This window comes from Triticum dicoccoides, chromosome 5B (assembly GCF_002162155.2).
Source record: "Triticum dicoccoides isolate Atlit2015 ecotype Zavitan chromosome 5B, WEW_v2.0, whole genome shotgun sequence".
Classification (NCBI taxonomy): Eukaryota; Viridiplantae; Streptophyta; class Magnoliopsida; order Poales; family Poaceae; genus Triticum; species Triticum dicoccoides.
The window spans coordinates 257,101,647-257,116,529 of record NC_041389.1 but is presented as its reverse complement, the minus strand read 5'-3'; the positions used below and the strand labels follow the sequence as shown (position 1 = coordinate 257,116,529).

General features: G+C 42.6%; 1 protein-coding gene across 4 annotated transcripts in view; it reads right to left on the bottom strand.

Annotated features, from left to right (window-relative positions):
- Positions 1-14,251: 14,251 nt before the first annotated feature.
- The window catches only part of LOC119308289 (tryptophan decarboxylase 2), a 27,691-nt gene continuing 27,059 nt past the window's right edge, over positions 14,252-14,883 (bottom strand). For 3 of the 4 annotated variants that reach the window (XM_037584389.1, XM_037584391.1, XM_037584390.1), the window contains 2 exons: positions 14,689-14,826; positions 14,252-14,600 (listed from right to left, as the gene is read on the bottom strand). In XM_037584389.1, the coding sequence (XP_037440286.1) occupies positions 14,478-14,600; positions 14,689-14,826 (261 nt within the window). In that variant the 3' untranslated portion in view covers positions 14,252-14,477. Of the gene's footprint in view, positions 14,601-14,688; positions 14,827-14,883 lie in introns of those variants that run through there. The other variant, XM_037584393.1, reaches the window with a different exon arrangement.

The window sequence follows — 14,883 nt, the reverse complement described above, 5'->3', positions numbered from 1 at the left end:
AAGCCAGTTTTGCACACGCGAAATACTCAGGTTAAACTTGACGAGCCTAGCATATGCAGATATGGCCTCGGAACACGGAGACCGAAAGGTCGAGCGTGAATCATATAGTAGATATGATCAACATAGTGATGTTCACTATTGAAAACTACACCATCTCACGTGATGATCGGTCATGGTTTAGTTGATTTGGATCACGTAATCACTTAGATGACTAGAGAGATGTCTGTCTAAGTGGGAGTTCTTAAGTAATATGATTAATTGAACTTAAATTTATCATGAACTTAGTACCTGATAGTATTTTGCTTGTCTATGTTTGTTTGTAGATAGATGGCTCGTGCTGTTGTTCCGTTGAATTTTAATGCGTTCCTTGAGAAAGCAAAGTTGAAAGACGATGGTAGCAATTACACGGACTGGGTCCATAACCTGAGGATTATCCTCATTGCTGCACAGAAAAGTTACGTCCTGGAAGCACCGCTGGGTGCCAGGCCTGCTGCTGATGCAACTGACGACGTTAAGAATGTCTGGCAGAGCAAAGCTGATGACTACTCTATAGTTTAGTGTGCCATGCTTTACGGCTTAGAACCGGGCCTTCAACGATGTTTTGAACGTCATGGAGCATATGAGATGTTCCAGGAGTTGAAGTTAATATTTCAAGCAAATGCCCGGATTGAGAGATATGAAGTCTCCAATAAGTTCTACAGCTGCAAGATGGAAGAGAATAGTTCTGTCAGTGAGCATATACTCAAAATGTCTGGGTATAATAATCACTTGATTCAACTGGGAGTTAATCTTCCGGATGATAGTGTCATTGACAGAATTCTCCAATCACTGCCACCAAGCTACAAGAGCTTTGTGATGAACTATAATATGCAAGGGATGAACAAGACTATTCCCGAGCTCTTCGCAATGCTAAAAGCTGCGGAGGTAGAAATCAAGAAGGAGCATCAAGTGTTGATGGTCAACAAGACCACTAGTTTCAAGAAAAAGGGCAAAGGGAAGAAGAAGGGGAACTTCAAGAAGAACAGCAAGCAAGTTGCTGCTCAAGAGAAGAAACCCAAGTCTAGACCTAAGCCTGAAACTGAGTTCTTCTACTGCAAGCAGACTGGTCACTGGAAGCGGAACTGCCCCAAGTATTTGGCGGATAAGAAGGATGGCAAAGTAAACAAAGGTATATGTGATATACATGTTATTGATGTGTACCTAACTAGAGCTCATAGTAGCACCTGGGTATTTGATACTGGTTCTGTTGCTAATATTTGCAACTCGAAACAGGGACTACGGAATAAGCGAGCACTGGCCAAGGACGAGGTGACGATGCGCGTGGGAAACGGTTCCAAAGTCGATGTGATCGCGGTCGGCACGCTACCTCTACATCTACCTTCGGGATTAGTTTTAGACCTGAATAATTGTTATTTGGTGCCAGCGTTGAGCATGAACATTATATCTGGATCTTGTTTGATGCGAGACGGTTATTCATTTAAATCAAAGAATAATGGTTGTTCTATTTATATGAGTAATATCTTTTATGGTCATGCACCCTTGAAGAGTGGTCTATTTTTATTAAATCTCGATAGTAGTGATACACATATTCATAGTGTTGAAACCAAAAGATGCAGAGTTGATAACGATAGTGCAACTTATTTATGGCACTGCCGTTTGGGTCATATCATTGTGAAGCGCATGAAGAAACTCCATACTGATGGGCTTTTGGAATCACTTGATTATGAATCACTTGGTACTTGTGAACCGTGCCTTATGGGCAAGATGACTAAAACGCCGTTCTCCGGAACTATGGAGCGAGCAACTGATTTGTTGGAAATCATACATACTGATGTTTGTGGTCCAATGAATGTTGAGGCTCGCGGCGGGTATCATTATTTTCTCACCTTCACAGATGATTTGAGCAGATATGGGTATATCTACTTGATGAAACACAAGTCTGAAACATTTGAAAAGTTCAAAGAATTTCAGAGTGAAGTGGAAAATCATCGTAACAAGAAAATAAAGTTTCTACGATCTGATCGTGGAGGTGAATATTTGAGTTACGAGTTTGGCCTACACTTGAAACAATGTGGAATAGTTTCGCAACTCACGCCACCTGGAACACCACAAAGAAATGGTGTGTCCGAACGTCGTAATCGTACTTTACTTGATATGGTGCGATCTATGATGTCTCTTACTGATTTACCGCTATCATTTTGGGGTTATGCTTTAGAGACGGCCGCATTCACGTTAAATAGGGCACCATCAAAATCCGTTGAGACGATACCTTATGAACTGTGGTTTGGCAAGAAACTAAAGTTGTCGTTTCTTAAAGTTTGGGGCTGCAATGCTTATGTGAAGAAACTTCAACCAGATAAGCTCAAACCTAAATCGGAGAAATGTGTCTTCATAGGATACCCAAAAGAAACTGTTGGGTACACCTTCTATCACAGATCCGAAGGCAAGACATTCGTTGCTAAGAATGGATCCTTTCTAGAGAAGGAGTTTCTCTCGAAAGAAGTGAGTGGGAGGAAAGTAGAACTTGATGAGATAGCTGTATCTACTCCCTTATTGGAAAGTAGTTCATCATGAGAACCAGTTCCTGTGACAACTACACCAATTAGTGAGGAAGCTAATGATAATGATCATGAGACTTTAGATCAAGTTTCTACTGAACCTCGTAGGTCTACCAGAGTAAGATCCGCACCAGAGTGGTACGGTAATCCTATTCTGGAAGTCATGTTACTTGACCATGATGAACCTACGAACTATGAGGAAGCGATGATGAGCCCAGATTCCGCAAAATGGCTAGAGGCCATGAAATCTGAGATGGGATCCATGTATGAAAACAAAGTATGGACTTTGGTTGACTTGCCCGATGATCGGCAAGCCATTGAGAATAAATGGATCTTTAAGAAGAAGACTGACGCTGATGGTAATGTTACTGTCTATAAAGCTCGACTTGTTGCAAAAGGTTTTCGACAAGTTCAAGGGGTTGACTACAATGAGACTTTCTCACCCGTAGCGATGCTTAAGTCTGTCCGAATCATGTTAGCTATTGCTGCATTTCATGATTATGAAATTTGGCAAATGGATGTCAAGACTACATTCTTGAATGGATTTCTAGAAGAAGAGTTGTATATGATGCAGCCGGAAGGTTTTGTTGATCCAAAAGGTGCTAACAAAGTGTGCAAGCTCCAGCGTTCCATTTATGGACTGGTGCAAGCATCTCGGAGTTGGAATAAACGCTTTGATAGTGTGATCAAAGCATATGGTTTTATACAGACTTTTGGAGAAGCCTGTATTTACAAGAAAGTGAGTGGGAGCTCTGTAGCATTTCTAATTTTATATGTAGATGACATATTATTGATTGGAAATGATATAGAATTTCTGGATAGCATAAAGGGATACTTGAATAAAAGTTTTTCAATGAAAGACCTCGGTGAAGCTGCTTACATATTGGGCATCAAGATCTATAGAGATAGATCAAGGCGCTTAATAGGACTTTCACAAAGCACATACCTTGACAAAATTTTGAAAAAGTTCAAAATGGATCAGGCCAAGAAAGGATTCTTGCCTGTGCTACAAGGTGTGAAGTTGAGTCAAACTCAATGCCCGACCACAGCAGAAGATAGAGAGAAAATGAAAAATGTTCCCTATGCTTCAGCCATAGGCTCTATCATGTATGCAATGTTGTGTACCAGACCTGACGTATGCTTAGCAATAAGCTTGGCAGGGAGGTACCAAAGTAATCCAGGAGTGGATCACTGGACAGCGGTCAAGAACATCCTGAAATACCTGAAAAGGACTAAGGATATGTTTCTCGTATATGGAGGTGACAAAGAGCTAGTCGTAAATGGTTACGTCGACGCAAGCTTTGACACTGATCCGGACGATTCTAAATCGCAAACCGGATATGTGTTTTTATTAAACGGTGGAGCTGTAAGTTGGTGCAGTTCTAAACAAAGCGTCGTGGCGGGATCTACATGTGAAGCGGAGTACATAGCTGCTTCTGAAGCAGCAAATGAAGGAGTCTGGATGAAGGAGTTCATTTCCGATCTAGGTGTCATACCTAGTGCATCAGGACCAATGAAGATCTTCTGTGACAATACTGGTCCAATTGCCTTGGCAAAGGAATCCAGATTTCACAAGAGAACCAAGCACATCAAGAGACGCTTCAATTCCATTCGGGACCAAGTCCAAGTGGGAGACATAGGGATTTGCAAGATACATACGGATCTGAATGTTGCAGACCCGTTGACTAAGCCTCTCTCACGAGCAAAACATGATCAGCACCAAGACTCCATGGGTGTTAGAATCATTACTATGTAATCTAGATTATTGACTCTAGTGCAAGTGGGAGACTGAAGGAAATATGCCCTAGAGGCAATAATAAAGTTATTATTTATTTCCTCATATCATGATAAATGTTTATTATTCATGCTAGAATTGTATTAACCGGGAACATGATACATGTGTGAATACATAGACAAACATATAGTCACTAGTATGCCTCTACTTGACTAGCTCATTAATCAAAGATGGTTATGTTTCCTAACCATAGACATGAGTTGTTATTTGATTAATGGGATCACATCATTAGGAGAATGATGTGATTGACATGACCCATTCCGTTAGCCTAGCACTTGATCGTTTAGTATATTGCTATTGCTTTCTTCATGACTTATACAAAGTTCCTACAACTATGAGATTGTGCAACTCCCGTTTACCAGAAGAACACTTTGTGTGCTACCAAACGTCACAACGTAACTGGGTGATTATAAAGGTGCTCTACAGGTGTTTCCGAAGGTACATGTTGGGTTGGCATAATTCGAGATTAGGTTTTGTCACTCCGATTGTCGGAGAGGTATCTCTGGGCCCTCTCGGTAATACTCATCACCTAAGCCTTGCAAGCATTGTAACTAATGAGTTAGTTATAAGATGATGTATTACGGAACGAGTAAAGAGACTTGCCGGTAACGAGATTGAACTAGGTATTGGATACCGACGATCAAATCTCGGGCAAGTAACATACCGATGACAAAGGGAACAACGTATGTTGTTATGCGGTTTGACCGATAAAGATCTTCGTAGAATATGTAGGGACCAATATGGGCATCCAGGTCCCGCTATTGGTTATTGACCGAGAATGGTTCTAGGTCATGTCTACATAGTTCTCGAACCCGTAGGGTCCGCACGCTTAACGTTATGATGACAGTTTTATTATGAGTTTATAAGTTTTGATGTACCGAAGTTTGTTCGGAGTCCCGGATGTGATCATGGACATGACGAGGAGTCTCGAAATGGTCGAGACATAAAGATTGATATATTGGACGACTATATTCGGACACCGGAAGTGTTCCGGGTGATTTCGGAGAAAACCGGTGCCGGGGGGGTTACCGGAACCCCCCGGGAGAGTATTGGGCCTCATGGGCCCTAGGGGAAAGGAGAGAGGGGCGGCCATCATGGGCCGCGCGCCCCCTCCCCCTCTGGTCCGAATTGGACTAGGAGGGGGGCGCCCCCCCCCTTTCCTTCCCCCTCTCCCCCTTCCCTCCCCCTCCTAGTAGGAGTAGGAAAGGAGGAGTCCTACTCCTACTAGGAGGAGGATTCCTCCTACCTTGGCGCGCCCAAGGGGCCGGCCGGCCTCCCCCCCTTGCTCCTTTATATACGGGGGCGGGGGGCACCCAATAGACACACAAGTTGATCTACGAATCGTTCCTTAGCCGTGTGCGGTGCCCCCCTCCACCATATTCCACCTCGGTCATATCGTCGCGGAGTTTAGGCGAAGCCCTGCGCCGATAGAACATCATCATCGTCACCACGCCGTCGTGCTGACGAAACTCATCTCCGGAGCTTCGCTGGATCGAAGGCCGGAGATCGTCATCGAGCTGAACGTGTGCTGAACTCGGAGGCCCCGTACGTTCGGTGCTTTGATCGGTCGGATCGTGAAGACGTACGACTACATCAACCACGTTGTGCTAACGCTTCCGCTTACTGTCTACGAGGGTACGTAGATAGCACTCTCCCCTCTCGTTGCTATGCCATCACCATGATCTTGCGTGTGCGTAGGAAAATTTTGAAATTACTACGTTCCCCAACACAAATTTCACCCCCCAACCGTGCTGACCAGACCACACACAGAAATACAAACCTCTTATGTCTCTATAACAGGCAGACACACATTTCAAAACTGAAGTAGGAACATTAGAATCATATCAAATTCGTATTTGAACAAGTAAACTAAGGAATTATGAGTGGCATAATGTTTAGCTTCAAGGGTGGAGTGCTGGTAGTGCGACACAAAGCAAGTAAACAGATTGTATTCCATGTAAAAGATCGTAGTCTATGTAAAAGGTGGAAATGACACTTTCTTTCTATACAAAGCAGTGTTTGTTGTCCACACATGATGGAAGAGATCACACAGAGAAAAACTATTCATTCATGTCTGCGGTTCCAGTATTTTGAAACAGGGTGATCCACCCTAAAAGAATATTGACAACAAATATGACAAGGCAAGCATAGATGTAGTGAATCAATCATTACTTGTGAGCTTACTAGGACAAGTATGCAGAATTGTAACTGTAGTAAGAGACCATCCAAAAACTGAATCAAGAAGTTGGTCTAGCACTTATTGTGTGCAACTAACCGATGTGAATAATTGGATATCATATCGAATGAGTAAGAAATACAAGTAAAATTGTTAATAAACCTGGCCTGCAGTAGTAATCTGGGTCAATGTCACTATGACCAACAATCCAAAATGACTAGTGTATGTTCCTAGGACCGGAATTTTGAAACCCTATGAATGTTACAGGTACTAAATATTACTGAAATACATCTGAACCATTAAGTGTAGGTAGCACTCAGTACACAACAAACCCTAGTGACAGTCCTGCCTAATGAGTAATGAATCAATTAGAGAATGGGTGATGAGGAGTGGCTGTTGAGTATGTAGGACGTATCTCAGGATAAATCGGGTTGGCTTAGTGGCTACTGCATGCCTGAGCCCTGAACGGACTGGGAAGGTAGGCACGGCGGCGCGCCAGGGCAGCGGTGATGTTGTTGGGCGAGCGGTTCCTGACCTCCTGTTAGTCCGGCGTCTCCTCCTAGAGTCATGACGTCCGGGGACGGCAAGTCGCTAGCGAGGCAGGCGGCTGGGGGCCAGTAGAGATTGGAAGCGCATCAGAACATAGGGGAATCGAGGCTTGGGCCGACACAAAATCCCAGGGTGGGCCGAGGCCCACCGTGGGCACCCTGTAGATACACACACGAGTGGCGTACATGCATTTTCAAATCTAAATTAAGAACATTTAGTTGACCAATTAAACGACTCTGTTTTAATAATATCATATTCGTATTTGAACAACTAAGCTTGTTTAGCTTGATGAGTGGAGCAGTGCTATTATGACATGAAGCACGTATGTTGATCATAAAAGGGGGAAACCCTAAGCATTTCTTTTAGCAAAAGAGGGTTTCCCCTCCGATTTCTATTAAAGAAACCACCACAGAACCAACAAGATCAATTAAACCCTAAGCATGATCAATTAAACCCTATTATGACTGTGCCATGGCAGATTTAAAGCTGCAAACCGCAGAAATGCTATTTACTATCCATTGTTTCCTTCGAACTAAGAACTAAATTCTAAGAGCTAAAAAGAAAGTATAGTAACCAAGTTACAATCTATTTTCTAGTTGAGATCAAAAAGTTGAGCAGATATGAAGTACCACCTCTCTTGCGGCGCCATGTAGGCATCGGGGGTGCGATGGCTGTCGGTGGCGTTGACGCAGAACCACGATGATAGACGGGTGCATCGGTGGATAAGTCTCATTGCGGTGGACGAGAAGGTCGTGTGAGCGGCCACGGCAAAGAGGACGACAGCGCTGATGAAGTGAGAGGACACGATGCAAGGCTCCTGGTCTGTCGTCGTGGATGAGAAACGTCCATCTCTAGCAGTGGACGACGTGGTCTTGGTAGGAGCTTCGGCATGGTGGAGGACGGTGGCAATGGATGGGGTGGAGGACGGCGGCGATGGATGGGGTGGTGGATGGAGGAGGTTGGTGTGGCGATGGTGTTCTAGCGCGAACGGTGTATGAATGGGAAAATGGAGGGCGAGGTACAGGGAACCATGTTTTTGGGACGCGATTGTTTGAAATATGGGAAAGTTACAAACATAGCCCCCGTTTAAAATTTGGACGTCACGTCGGTTGGGGATAGGACGGTAATCTCGCATCTACCTGATATTTGCCCAGAGCGATTTCGGGTGAGGAGAGGGTGTTTTGGCGCCCACGGTGTATGAACGGGGCTGACAGGTAGGGCAGTTATGTCACGTCTGAGTGAAGTTATGAACCTGCCCTATTGAAAATATTTGCCTACATCGATTTCGGCTAAGTCAAGTTTGTTTTGCCGCCCACAGTGTATGAATGGGGAAATGGACGGAGAGACAGACGTCTTTCTGACGAGCTTGAATCAAATGTGTTTTGCCACCCATGTTTGGCGCCCACCTATCGGAATGGGCTCAGAGGTGGTCGTTTCACGTCTAGTTGAAGTTACTAACCTACCCCTATTGAGAGTAGTGGAAATCGGGCCGATGTATTGCCTGTGTAAGGGGTAGATAGTAATTTCCATCTCCCAAACACTGGCTTCGGGCAGCCGATGTGGGAGTGGACATTTTGCCGCTTCTTTCAAATTTTGGGACAATAAGAATCCACGTTTACCCTGGCAACTAAATTTGAATCCATTATATATTCCTATATGAATCTTTATAAATCATTCTATGTGTTTTTATATATCTTCAAAACCACGACAAAGATGTATTCCACTGTCATATATGAATATGATTTACAAATGTCGATACTCGAATTCAGAAGCCAGAATCCAATTTAAGGTAAATTCGAATATTTGAAACCACTTTATGTCCATCTCAAGTGTCACACGCAGCATAATCTGTACTGTCATTTAGATATGTACACAAGCGATGTCTCAAGATTCAGAATACCGAGTCAATCAACCAATAATGTACAAAACTAACAGACATATCAGCACTTGTAGAGTATATGGATCAATAATATCAACTAACATACATAAGCCAGACCGCTGTACTTTTTTTTGCTAGAAGAGCATCCTTTTTTTAGCGAAGCTAGTACAACATCTTGGCCCTTTCAGATGCATACCACTTAAGGACCATTTATACTACTATTATTGATGAATGCACATTCAACCCGATTGGCATATTTGTAGGTCTGGCACATCAATCAAAATGAAATATCTCAGAGTCTTATCAATTAATACAGACTTGTGCTAAAAAAAATTACAACCCAAATAAACAAAAAACAATTATGACATGATCTCTAAAACAAATGGTTTGATCGATTACATGAACAAACAATACACAGGTTATTCAACGATGGAAGAACATTTCACCTATGATTTACCAAGTGGGAATTTAATTTCCTTTTTTCCTTCAGGACCTTAACAATGCGGTCAGTCTCAGCTTGCTTCGTTTTGAAATCCACCAAATATTTAATGGTTGTCTTGAGTACTGCTTGTGATTGTGATGTTTGCTTCCTCAACATGTCAACTTCATCTCTAAGTGCAGAAGCAGAATCTCTTTCTACCAATAGTGTAGCCTCTAGAGCATCAGCAGTTGGCAATTCATGATGCACGATTTGGACCGGTGCCACTGTTGTGGGATGATACAACGTCCATGGGGACCTCGCCCTATGATCTTGGGCTAACCTATTTTTCCATTAAAGTTCCGAACGGATTTTGAAAAGTTGAAGTTAGCAAGACATCTCAACTGGGAGTTATAACAGCAAACTAGTTAAACAAACAAGGAATTAAAGAGTTTCAACTGGATGCTGAAAAGTAGTTATTAACATCATTATAACCGATTGCAACAGCAAGACAGTTAAACAAACAAGTTTTGCAAAAGGTACCTGTTGTGGCATTGGAGTTTCTCTTGGATCCTAAAAAGTTGAGTAGCCAGTAACGTGATTAGAGCAACCGTTGCAGTAGCAAAGCAGTTAAACAAACAAGTTTTCCAAAAGGAACATGTTGTGGCATTGGAGTTTCTCTTGGATACTGAAAAGTTGAGTAGTTAGTAACCTATTGTGGCTGGTATGGGCGGCCGCCTCGGGTGGCTGGAAAGTGTGCACCTAGTTTGAGTCGTCCAGGTTGGCCCAGTCTAGTTTTGTTCATCCCAACACACGAGCAGGCAATGTAAAAAATGAAGAAAAACGTTTCAATTTGGATGGGCCAATAACGTAAGTGCAAGGCAGGCCCTATAGCAGGCTCGCGGCCCAAACGAGCGCCTCCCATATTGATCGAGAACAGGAAAATTCCCAATTCGTTCGTTCCAGCCTCCAGTCTGGTTCGCTCCTAACCTAGTCGCCGCTAGACAGACCGACATAGCACTTCCTCGCGCCCTTGTTGGACGCCGGTCGCCGGGCTTCAAGTGAATGGAAGGACAAGAAGATGAAGATCCAACCCTGGGTGTAGCCTGCGTGGGAGGCAGCGGCGACAGCATGAGCATGGCATCGAGCTTGCGCAAATGGACAATCGCAGCTTGCAAGAGCAGCATGCACAACGAGCAAGTACATCATATCCCTGATTATATCTAATTCAATTGTTCAATTTTTGGCCAATAGTTAAACCTGACGGTGTTGTAAAACTGCTTGTATGTAGGGATCTATGAGAAAATGAAACCAATTTCTGCTTATTTTATAACTCCCCCAATCAATACTGAACTGACTGAACCTGATGTATCTAATCAAGTTTCCGGTGCAAACATACAATCTCATGTTGTTCTTGAGCCTAAAGTGTCTAATGAACAGACTGCTAATGAAGAATTTGATGCAAACATTTTACATGCTCCTGGTGATGAACATATAGTGTCTAATGAGGGATCTAATGCAAGCATTTTGCAAGCTCCCATTGAAGGATTTAGTGTCTAATGATGATATGCTATGTTGACAGAGACATAGAGATTTGCAGGTATTGATGACAAGTAAATTATAGTACATTTTCATGGCTTGAGGAAACGTCGAGGCCATATGCCAGAAAGTCCCGTATCATGACAACGTAGCATAAATACTTTTCTAATCTGTTGTTCGAAACTATTGGCATACTTGTGCGGGATAGATATATTGATATGCAGTTGCACACTGGTTATAGGTGCAATTACATTTCGATATTTTCAGCCAGAGAACGAATAATTCAAGCAAGTACAGACCATGTTAGTAGTCCTTGTACACGATGTTGCATTTTGTGTTTTTTGGTGCTTACATCATTTAGTGTCTTATAATCTGAAACTACTTTGGATCATAAGCTGGTTTTCGAAGTGCATGTAGCTTCACATTTCTCAAGTTATGTTGATTTCCGGAGTGCAAGTGCTTTCATATTTTTTAAGTTCAATTTTCACCCCTGCTAACTTGAATTCGTGGATCCGCCACTGGAAGGGGGCCCAATCCTAAGATCATGCTGCCACTCATGTTGGGTAAAAGTATCCCTCACTGTAGCCTCCAATCGTGTACACACCTCCATAAACAGGTCTCGATTCTCCAGCATTGTAGAGAGGACCATAAACGAAGAGTCTCGATACATCTGTAGATAACCTGCATAAGAGAAGTACTTTTATAGTTAAAAACCATATCATTTTGACACAGTCAAAGCGACCAAATAACGGCAAGCGCTCCCACCCTGAGAAGGATTCTAAACCTGTGATCAATCTCATGTAGCTAGTTGCCAAACACATTAACAACACTACAAGCAGGATACAAGCCAGAAGCTATTTGGATGACTGACCATATAGAACGAGCAATTTGCATTGGAAGAATAAATGTTTTATTGTCTCATCATGGTGACAAAAGACACATTGTGGACTCCATTCCAATTCCTCTTAATAAGGTTATCTTTAGTAAGAATGACTCCGCGACGAAGATACCATGCGAAGATTTTATCCTTAAGCGGTATCTTCATCTTCCAGATCTTCTTGTTATTATCAACTGGCACATCAGACTGGATTAACGCTCTATACATAGACTCCACTGAGAACTGTCCATTCCCACGTAGGTCCATCGGAATGCATCGGACCCATGTGACAATTGCATCGTGGACAACCGCTAAGGCAGTATGTTTCACGATTGTAGTCTGGGTCCAAATAAATCCCTTCTAAATGTCACATTTGAAGAAAATGATTCCATTACCGTGGTGATAGTATCACCCTTGTGACGCACAATATTGTATAGAGCCGAATATTGCTTCTGGAGAGTGGCATTTCCTAGCCACTTACCCTCCCAGAATCTAATTTCCGAGCCATCCTTAATCCAGAAAGATCCTTAGCAGAAGAAATATTTCTCCATAGCCATTGGACCCCCCAAAAGTGAGAATCCCCGGGCTTCCAGTATACTTGGGATACCGCCTTGGAGCCCACATATTTCCGCCTGAGGAGGGTTTGCCATACACCATCTTCTGTCAGTAATTTAAATAACCATTTACCGAGTAGGGACCTATTCTTAACCTCAAGGTTATGAATGTCCAACCCGCCTTGGTCTCTGGGACGACAAACCACACTCCATTTAACTAGTCGATATTTCTTTCTCTCGCTATCTCCTTGCCAAAAGTATCTTGATCAGAAATAATCCAATCTATGTAAAACTCCTTTCGCAACTGGAAGAAGGAGATCATATATAGTATCATATTACTTAGTATTGAATTTATGAGGACCAATCTTCCGCTTAGAGACAGCAGCTTACCTTTCCAATTTTTGCAGCCTCTCCTTGATGTGTTTTCATTCAGCATTTGTGAGTCTCCAATAATATATCGATATCCCCAAATATGTGTTCGAGAACTGGCCCAACCCGCATCCGAATAGGTCGGCGTACAGGTGAGCCTCGTCTTGGGCCTCGCCAAAGCAAAACAATTCACTTTTATGAAAATTGATCTTAAGACCTGAGAGTTGCTCGAATGCTGATAAAATTAATTTCAGATTTCTCGCTTTCTCGAGGTCATGATCCATGAAGAGAATCGTATCGTCGGCATACTGAAGTATAAAGAAGACACCATCAACTAGATGATTTACTACCCCATCAATTTGTCCATCAGCCTTGGCATGCTCAATCATGACTGCTAGCATATCAGCCACTATATTGAATAGCATGGGCGATATCGAGTCACATTGTCGCAATCCCTTATCCGTTTGAAAATAGTGGCCAAGGTCATCATTAACCTTAATGGCAACACTGCCTCCTGAGCCGAAGCTATGAATCATTGCGCGCCACTCTGCAGAAAATCCTTTCATTCTGAAAGATCTGTAGAAGAAAGGGACATTTGACTTTGTCATAAGCTTTTTCAAAGTCTATTTTAAGTACGACCCCATTCAACTTTTTCCGATGTAATTCATGGAGAGTTTCATGAATGATAACAACTCCATCTAGGATGTGTCTACCTTGCATAAAAGTTGTCTGTGAAGGACGAACCACATGTTCAGCAACTGAATTCAACCTAATAGTCACAACCTTCGTGAATATTTTAAAACTAACATTAAGGAGGCAAATAGGTCTATATTGTTGTATCCTTTCAACCTAATTAACCTTAGGTAATAAAATAATCTCACGGAAGTTTAAGCGAAACAAATCTAGTTGGCCGACATGTAGATAGCTAAACAAGAGGAGATCCAGATTGATGACTTCCCAGAAGTTCTGATAGAACTCTGCGGGAAAACCATCAGGACCCGGGGCTTTGTTGTGCTCCATTAGGAAAATCGTCTTTCTAACTTTCTCCTCGGAGCATGGTGCTGTTAGAAGGTTGTTTCCCTCATCAAAGACCTGAGGGATGTCATCTGTTCGAGATTCATCCATCGAGAAGTTTCCTTCCTCTGGGGCTCCGAACAAATTTTTATAATAATTAGTGATATAAGATGCTCATGCCCCTCAATCGTGCCCTCATCCTGTTGAAGTGAATGAATAAGTTTCTTCCGGTGTCTGCCATTGACGACGCCATGGAAATATCTAGTATTCGAATCGTTAGAGTGTTGGTACCATTTGAGTTCTCCTTCACGCAGCATGCTAGCTATCTGTGCATTCGATTGACTCTTGATCTCGATTTCATGGTCGGATAAAGGCCTAACCTCTGCCAAAGCTTCTAATTCATCAATGATAGATGAAAGACGAAGCTTCTCCTTTTTGAGGATACTCACCGTATGTCTAGCGCAACGACCAAGGAATTTACATAATGCACACAATTTGTTATTCCATTTGTTCAAGGATTGTATGATTCCTATCCAATACGCCAAATCAAGCCGTTGGCGCATGGAATGAAAGTTCAGTAAGCATTCGATTTAACATGACGAGGAAAGATCGTATGGATATAGTAGTTTCGTATTTCAACTGTCCAAGTTTCTTTCAAAAACTGTTTGTATGAGCAGCTGTGAAAGCTTATCATGATAATAGGCCTGAACACTGCAGCTTAATCAATGAACAATTGCCATTATAGTAACCTACGCACTTCCTGAGAGCTTGGTGGCCTCATCTTGCAAGAGCTTCCAAGCGGCATCCACATGTTGCTCCTCTGTCAGCGGTGCTCCAACCGCAAATCTCAAGACAAACTTGCCAGCAAGAACCTGTTGAAATAGGAACCATAAAGGAAATCAATGGATTATGGTTCATGAATAGATATCCAGATCACCGACAAATCTGCTAATAACCAACCGTATGTGAGATGAAGATCTTCCCACTTGAGTTAGCGGCATCCATTAGGTCATAGTTAAGTTGACGACCACCCTCATCCTCAGAAGTTGGGGGCAGAAGGCGGAAACAAACAAGGGAAAAAAGTCTCGGAGTCACAACCTGAATTAATGAAGTAAATAAGAAAATTGTAAGATAAAGATTTCCAACTGAAGAATA